The 8516-nt window shown below is 33.2% G+C and overlaps 2 protein-coding genes across 6 annotated transcripts in view; one reads left to right on the top strand and one right to left on the bottom strand.

The window, feature by feature from the left end:
- Window positions 1-4425, bottom strand: part of LOC108687728 (sulfhydryl oxidase 2-like) — a 6407-nt gene extending 1982 nt beyond the window's left edge. The window contains exons 1-4 of one of the 5 annotated variants that reach the window (XM_018193646.1): window positions 4343-4356; window positions 4173-4251; window positions 2936-3281; window positions 2433-2685 (exon numbers count right to left, since the gene is read on the bottom strand). In XM_018193646.1, coding sequence (XP_018049135.1) covers window positions 2433-2685; window positions 2936-3233 — 551 coding nt within the window. In that variant the 5' untranslated portion in view covers window positions 3234-3281; window positions 4173-4251; window positions 4343-4356. Of the gene's footprint in view, window positions 1-2432; window positions 2686-2935; window positions 3282-4083; window positions 4101-4146 lie in introns of those variants that run through there. The other 4 variants (XM_018193645.1, XM_018193644.1, XM_018193643.1 and 1 more) reach the window with 4 other exon arrangements.
- A 1731-nt stretch (window positions 4426-6156) lies between these two features.
- LOC108687733 (glyoxylate reductase/hydroxypyruvate reductase-like) overlaps window positions 6157-8516 on the top strand; it is a 4299-nt gene continuing 1939 nt past the window's right edge. The window contains exons 1-5 of the mRNA XM_018193652.1: window positions 6157-6311; window positions 6460-6543; window positions 6621-6748; window positions 7543-7732; window positions 8368-8516. The exon at window positions 8368-8516 is cut by the window's right edge and continues 1 nt beyond it. Coding sequence (XP_018049141.1) covers window positions 6464-6543; window positions 6621-6748; window positions 7543-7732; window positions 8368-8516 — 547 coding nt within the window. The 5' untranslated portion in view covers window positions 6157-6311; window positions 6460-6463. The remainder of the gene's footprint in view (window positions 6312-6459; window positions 6544-6620; window positions 6749-7542; window positions 7733-8367) is intronic.

Here is an 8516-nt window from a genome sequence, read left to right as displayed (position 1 = left end):
AGAGAGAGAGAGAGAGAGAGAGGGTGCGTCACCAAAATCCGGACAAATCGAACAATTTCTTTAAACAAAATATTTTTAATGAAAAATTAAATATTACAAAAAATCCTTTTACATGGAACTTAGAGAGGATCCCTGTAGAGCACAATTAATCGGTATATCCCCCATTAGCTTGAATGACGGCCTCTATTCTCGATCTGAAGCGTTCGCATGCACGCTGTAATGTAGCGCTGTCCATGTCAACGAATGCTGTCTCAATAGCGGTCCTTAATGACGTTACATTGGGATACTGAGACTTGTTTATGATCCTTTCAACTAGGCTCCATACGTAATAATCCAAGGGATTTAAATCTGGGCTGTTAGGAGGCCAGAATTCTTTGGACCAAAACATATCGACGTTGTCTGAGAGCCAATTTTGAACCAAATGACTCGTATGAGCCGGTGCAAGGTCTTGCTGAAAAATATATGGCCTTCCGGATGCCACAGTTTCCATCCATGGTTTCACTACATCCATCAGAACGCGCAAATACACTTCTTTTGTGACAGTTTCCCCTTCTTTAAAGAAATGTGGTAGCATGACATCACCCTCACTGGACACAACACTCAGCACGTGAACATTGGCCGGACATTTCGTTCTGACAACAGGGATATCCTCGGGGTTGTAGGCGAGGCATCGGTCATTCCTCCGGTTGATTTTGACATCAACAGTAAAAATTTTTTCATTAGAAAAGAACCTGATTCGTCCCGACGCTTCGTTTTTCAAAGAACACAATAGCAGATTGCAGCGAGCAACTCGGCTTGTCCTGGCAGCATCAGAGAGCATTTGTTGTATCTTTAATGTGTACGACTTGTATCGAAGATCCTCCTCGGCAATTCGACGCATTGTTGGCTCACTTACACCAACAATCGATGCTAATTTTCGCAATGATTGCCCTGGATCATCCGAAATCAGCGCTTGAGCTCTTTCAACGATTGCGGGGGTTCTCGCGGTGCGTTCTTTCGAGTGACTCTTCCTCGCTGGCGTACTGGAACCTTCGTTGGACTTTTCTAAAGCCGTATATTTTGTCACAACGTCATAAACAGTTGATCTCGGGTATCCAAAGAATCGAATTATTTCCGTTGCTGAGCGCCCAGCGCGAAGACCTTCAATGATCGCGGCTCTTCGATTATATTCCGCACTTGGTTTCAACATCGCGGCCATTTTGAGAATATGACTAGAAGTATCAGGCTTTCTTGGATGCAATGTTGTTAGGGGCTCCGCACAATAAAAGTAACAGAAAACAGAGAATAAGAATTTCAACCTATCAGAAACTGTGTATTCCACAATACATGATTTCTGATAGGTTGAAATTCTTATTCTCTGTTCTCTGTTCCCTGTTTCTTTTATTGTGCGGAGCTTCTTAGACAGGCCCAATGTTGTTAGACGGGTTTCAGACGCTTACGCATTCAATGTAGCTTCAGTAATGTACCGGTCACTAGTAAATAGGAGATCATTAATCGCTTAGGATTGAAAATGTTGAAAATTTCAATATATTTTACATATTTTACGTACGTATACATATATATAAATATATATAATATATTTTTTCATTTTTGAAAAAATTTTATATAGGCGACTAATGATCTCCTATTTACTAGTGACGTAATCCGGTACATTACTGAAGCTATATTGGATGCGCATACATCCGTCTGAAACCCGTCTCATCTAACAACACTGCTCGGATGTCAACAACAACCTCTGGTGGAAGCACAATATAGAGGAAAATTTAAATTGAAATTTGTCCGGATTTTGGTGACGCACTCTGTATATATATATATATGTGTGTGTATAATATATTTTCATTACTATTACATTATTGTATTATTAAGTAGGTATCATATTAGATTGCGCGATGTGAACACACAACGGATAAGAAATAAAGATTAAGCAGTCAAGCTTAAAGTGCTCTAAAGTGCTAAAACAATTCTTTATATACTTTTAGTAAATATGTACAAATTATTTTATTCGTCGCAAATCATGCAAATGGAATTTTAGGAAAATTATAACAAAACTTGAAAAAAGTACAACAAAAGTCTTTAATAACATTTTTACTAGTTGTAAGAAAATAACTAATTTAAGAGGATTAAAGAAAAAATTTTTTTGGAAAAATTTATTTTCTTGACTTATTCACAATTACGAAAGAAAAAAATTGCCTTTTCGTCTTATTCACAAACATTAAATTATTATAAATTTGATAACATGTTTAATAAAAAAAAACCCTAACGAAATAATTATAAATATATTTTATGTATCTTATGGTCTGCCTTTAAATTGCGAATTATATAAATAATTATAAAAAATTATAAAAAATATGCGGAAAACAAAAATAATTTTTTGTTTAGTTATAAGAGAAGATACATACACAGGAATTAGCTATGGAAAATTTTTGACATACCTATATGGTGCAATGTTAGGCCATGTAGATCCTCGTCCTTCCTGTTGTTCCGTTTCAAGCCTGTCAATTAAATTACTTCTCACTGAATCAATGCTGTCCCCCTTTTCTATCACTATACCCAAGGACGGCGAGTGTGCGTTTATAGAGAAATATTTTAACATTGGATAGTGCATAATCTCGTACTCACGACAGATCGGATTGTTGTCATCATCGGCACAATCTATAGCCGAAACGACGACAATGTCATTCCAAGCTAAAACATTATTTTTATTTATTTAATTATTATGTTATATATCTGTATTTATTTAATTATTATGTAGTATATGTAAATGAATAAAAAATAAACGATTTCATTAGTCACCGTTTTCTCTTTCCTATTCCGACTAAAAAGTCTTAATTTACTTAATTTTTCGAGAAGATTACTCAGATAACTAGATTCGACACAAATAGTTATGTCTAGTAGCGTCTTTTCTATTTGCTCGCGAGATTACTTGAGAACTTACGTAGAACATCACTTGCCAAAGCCTTCCATGTCGGTGCGAATCTGTAACAAAAGCCGCACCAACTGTTATAAAACTCAACAAGCCAACTCCTGGTGCTCTCGTAAACACTTGTTTTGAAATTTGTGGCATTGAGTATTACTACATCATCGCTGGCATTATATAAGCCTTGACCACCTAAGTTAATCAGACTTCGAGACTGATCCTTATGAGCTATTGCAGTTGCACTGATCCAGTTTATCATTAGAATGTTGAATAGGCACAATCTTAGTATAATCCCTGTTACTTCTAGCTGCTCCATCTTGCATCTCTAATAATTGACATTAGAATCCAACCACTTCTACTTGGTCTATAATTATGAAATATCAATTGACCATTAAAGTAATACATTAAATGTAATTTAAATATCATATATTTTGTAGAGCAATGATTAACAGTTTTATCTTATACATTCTTCTCAGTATTACAATTAAGATTCTTTTCTACTTAAGCTCACTATCAAAAAATATTACTCCAAGAATTGCAGTTAAAAATAACATAATAAAACATAGTAAAATATATAAAAAAATCTTAATTGTAAATCTATCCAGTAAACAAAATATATTTTTCATTATTTTCTATGTACATCATTTACTTCCATGTTTACTTCCATAAATTTCTTATTTTATTGTATTTCTGATAAACTAAACTTCAGGAGAAAAAAGATATGTGACAGACTTATTTTTCAGTTAATTTTATAATAATTAAATTTTAGCAAACTTCAAAAAACTTAAAAACAGGATAGAGATTGAGATTATTTCCTCATCAATGATTTTTCAAGAGAAAGGTAAGTTCAAAATTAATTAAGAATTAAAGAACTGCCGATTGAAATAAGAATAGAAGTGATTATGCAATACCTCGCACATATTATTTTAAAATATAATTAAATATAAATTTGTTTTTCACAAGATTAATAAAGGTATAATCTGAATTTTTCTTAAAATAAAATGGGAAAAATTCACTCAACTTTCTGCAAAGAGAATGAAACTTGGATGTAATTAATTTGATTTTTAAATGGGGAAAAATCGTTGAACATTCCATAGGAATGCGTAATTTTATGCGTGAAAAATCGAATGATAAGACAAAGAGATAAGCAAATAATGTCATTTTACCATGCAGTCCAGTGTAATAATGATAGATTGCTAATCTAATGACAAAATGAAAAAATACCGTACAGGTACAGTACTTTTCGACGTGTCACCTCGTATTTTTCGACAGATACGTTCCCAATCGGCTGATACTTTGAAATGTGAGATCTCGTTGGTTCCACCAGGTTCCACCTTAACATCAGAGGAAGTAATTTCCTAATTTACTAATTTATATTGACGTACATACGCATGTATGTACGCATGCATGTACGTACGTACATACATGGCAGTGGCACCGATCACGAATCCGAATCGCGATATGATGAAACATAACCTAAGTCCACTGATGTCACTGATGTCACTGATGTGCACTATGTTACACTATGTACAGTAGTACAGTACAGTGCAGCGATGCCAAACTGCTAAATGGAGGCATCAAATCTTTCCGCGGCAGGGCAGAGCAGAGGGCTCCTCTGTAACCATGCGTAAATTATATCACCCATCACGTGATTATATGGGATTATTGTTCACTGAAAGGAATAATAATGAAGGATAAATGATGTATTATGCACATCATGATCATGACTGTGCGTGAAACAGGGAATTCATCCAAAGACTAGGGTATAGGATATGCTCGTGCATGTTTATAGTGTTCACATCCCTGGCCAATATTTAACGCTCGCAACACTTGCGTTTGCCTCTGTTTTGATAAACGACAAGGATAAATGATTCCACGAACGTGTGAAGTCTGCTCTACAATATGCTTTTTCCCTGTTTCTTGCTTTTTGCTATTATTTACATCTTGTTTTTTTGCTTTTTCCGATTTTTTGTTTTATGTCGCCCGAGATAAAAGTTAATGAACTTCGAAAGAAACAAGAAATGTGTACCAAGAAATACAATCATTGATAAAATGGTTGCAAAGGAGAAAAAAAACAAAAGGTAAAAAAAACAAAAAGGAAAACAAAGAGCACATTGTAGAATAGGCTTGAGCGTTAAATGGAATATGGAACTCAGCTCAGAATTATTAACAAGGGAAGAATACGCGGTGAATTTGAACGCGGTGTTATTTCAAGTATGCTTTCCTTCCAAGGTTTGAATTGCACACAGCTATAAAGTTGAATACAGGATTGAGAAAATTTACTTACAAGTTACTTTTTAAGTTATTTTATATGCATTTATTACAGAAATTAAGTGCAATAAATATGAACGCCTTGATAAAGTCGATTAAGTCCGTAGTCCGCGTCCCGTCCGCGATCGAGCCATCATGTCTCGCAAAATGTTACCTGTATGCAGTATTCATTATTGGGATCTCCGCTACTCGATCGGTATATGTCACTATATATATGCAAAAATCGGTGTTGCAATTAAAACACGCGATGAACGCTAAAATTGGGTTTTCTTCTTCTTAACAATTAATTAAGAAAAGGATAACATGACTTCAGCGTTGATCGCATATCTGCATTCACATTATTGCAAAATATCAACTACGCGAAACATTGAGAGATTCTTTATCTATTGTTTCACTATTTTAGTATTCGCGAGGTAAAAAAAAAGTTTGTCCGCTGATGAATGAAATGTTCTCTAAAACAAATTGAAGCAGTGTTTGTTGACAATGGAGCGTATAGTCTATATATTGCAATATCGTATGGTATACGGATTATGAATTACGTTCCAACTCATCCTGCTTCATTCGACCTCACTTACTTTCGACCCTGGCAGCAAAAATAGAATTCGTTATGCAATCGTTATATGCTCCTAATAAGAGTTGCGCAATTATTTTATAGTAAAAAATTAAGCTGCGCAAAATTGTCGTTATATATTATATGAACACATAGTACGAGACACAGAATACAGGGATTAACGGTTTATTTTTTACTTGGATGAGAATTCCTGCTTGATAGGTTCAACTGGTTTCATCATGAATATCGTGTTATCTTTGTTTTGTAGTCACAAACCGATTTGCGTTAGTTGCATATATCTGGGTGCATGTAATCTCGAGAGCAAGGCATTCTGTCGAATACTGATATAGGTGTCACTGGGTATCACTGTTATCAGTACAAGTACAGTTATACGTGAAAATAAATAGTGGAAGTCTACATCTCGTTGCGTTTAGCGTTTGTCAAATTTCTTCCAACGATTGTAATCGCGGCGTGACGTGTCAATGAATGATCCTTCAAACTAAAAGACTTCGCACTAATTTCTGTTTCATTTGTTCAAGAAGAATTTGTTCAAGTAAAATATTTAAAAATTACGTGAGTATAATATGTCCATAGTATCCACAAGTGATTTCAACGAATTCGTGTTTGATACGAGAGAATTATTATATATTTATTTTATACATTTATATATTATACATTTATTTTATTATACAATTATTTTTATTTCAATTTTCTTAAACAGCGTGATGAGTTTACCGGCTTTACCACGTGTTTTGGTATCGAGCAATGATGTTCCTGCTCCCGGTATCGATTTGCTTCGCACAAAGTAAGTCTGAATAAATCCGGAATACTCGAAAGATTATATAAATCATTAATTTTTTTACTGTTACATTATTGATATAGATGTAACGTCACTATTATACCAGCTGACATAAGCACTCGAGAACAAATGTTGCAAGCTCTTCCTGGACATGACGCTGTATTTCTCGCTAGTCATCATATTGTCAATAGCGAGTTCCTCGATGTTGCCGGTAAAAATCTATTTTATTAATTTTTTCCATATAACTTCCTTTTTGCTCTTCAATTCCATAATTATATGATCATTCAAATATTCTCAAACGAAATTAATTATTCAACATTTTTATTTAAAAAAATATATTCTTGAAACTTGATCGTTTCTTATAAATGCTAGAGTAAAATATGAAAAAGTGTAAGAGAAGAATAAGATTTAAAATGATGTAAAGTTAAATAAAATTTAATAATTTAATTATGATTAATTTAATTTAATAATGAAAACTGACAGCACAGTCGCGACTACTTGAAACGCGCTAAATAGTTTTAGTACTTTTTAAATTGAAAAAACAAAATATCGTCGTGTCGAGTGATAGGCCTTTCTTGCTTCAATATTGAATAATTCGATGAAAAATAATCGTACTGAGAGCTTGATAAAAAAAACAAATGAAAGATGAAGATTCGCTCTTTCGAAAATATTTATTGCAATTTTTAATCCGTATTTATGTGCAATTTTTAATCCGCGCCATGGAACTTGACAAATTTCGTAAAAAACTTTGAGATTCGATGCATTTTCATTTATGTTTGCATAACTCTATAAAATATCAGTAAGATCGTTTTCTAAAGTACCGATCTGAAAAATAAAGATTTCAAGCTGTAAAAGGCTTTTCTCAAACACTTCAATACCATGATTTTTCACAAAGTTATTCCATCTTAAAATTTGCCTATTTTTACAGGCTAGATATTATATTTTTCTAAAAAAGCGATTACAAAATTTTATCGTGACGAATTCGATTTTCGTTTTTTTTTTCAGGGCCAAATTTAAAAGTCGTATCGACAATGTCGACCGGGTACGATCATTTAGATGTTCCAGAAATTAAAAGGAGAGGAATCAAAGTCGGGCACACACCGATAGTGGTATCCACTGCAGTGGCGGAAATTGCGGTGCTCTTAATATTATCGGCGGCAAGACGCGCTCATGAAGGTCGCATCAAATTGGAAGAGTAATTGTTTTATCTTATTTTAAATTATATAAGTTAATCTATTTCTCTCCATCCTCCTATTTATATTTATAAAACAGCACTTCCTTTTTCCGTATGAATACTTTATATGGAACAGCTTTTCAATTTTTTATTCATGTGGATTGTGTGTGTGTGTGTGTGTGTGTGTGTGTGTGTGTGTGTGTGTATATGGAGAGAGAAAAAAATTTAAAAATTAGGCTAAATAGCCTATAAATAAGATAATAGAAAGAAGTGGATAGAAATTAATAGCTATCTAATCTTATTGGCTTTTCAAACAAAATCCATGCTGAAAAGCCAATAAGATTAGATGTAATCAATAACATCAAAACATTATATTTTTGTTAAATGAATATCAGATCTCTTTTTGATACGTTTGATAAATATCTTTCCATTTTATTTTATATTATTTTTATCATTATTATTTTATATTATTTTATTTATACTGAATTAATACACATATATTTACATAAAAGATGATGTTATCATATCATTTATACATATGAATAGGTGAAAGCAATAAAATTATTATTTAATCTATTTTTATCAGTCTTCATTTAAGTAGTTGCTTAACTGAAAATTAAATAGTGATAGATGTCATACATGATAATATAATTAAGAGGTGAATCAAGATTGACACCACAATGGTTGCTGGGACAAGATTTACGAGGTTCTACAGTTGGCATCTTCGGCCTAGGAAATATTGGCCAAGCAATAGTTAAACGATTAATGGGTTTCGAAGTAGGGCGTTTCATTTATACCGGACATT

The sequence above is a fragment of the Atta colombica genome, unplaced genomic scaffold (genome assembly GCF_001594045.1).
Source record: "Atta colombica isolate Treedump-2 unplaced genomic scaffold, Acol1.0 scaffold215, whole genome shotgun sequence".
Classification (NCBI taxonomy): Eukaryota; Metazoa; Arthropoda; class Insecta; order Hymenoptera; family Formicidae; genus Atta; species Atta colombica.
This window is presented reverse-complemented; position numbering and strand designations above follow the sequence as displayed.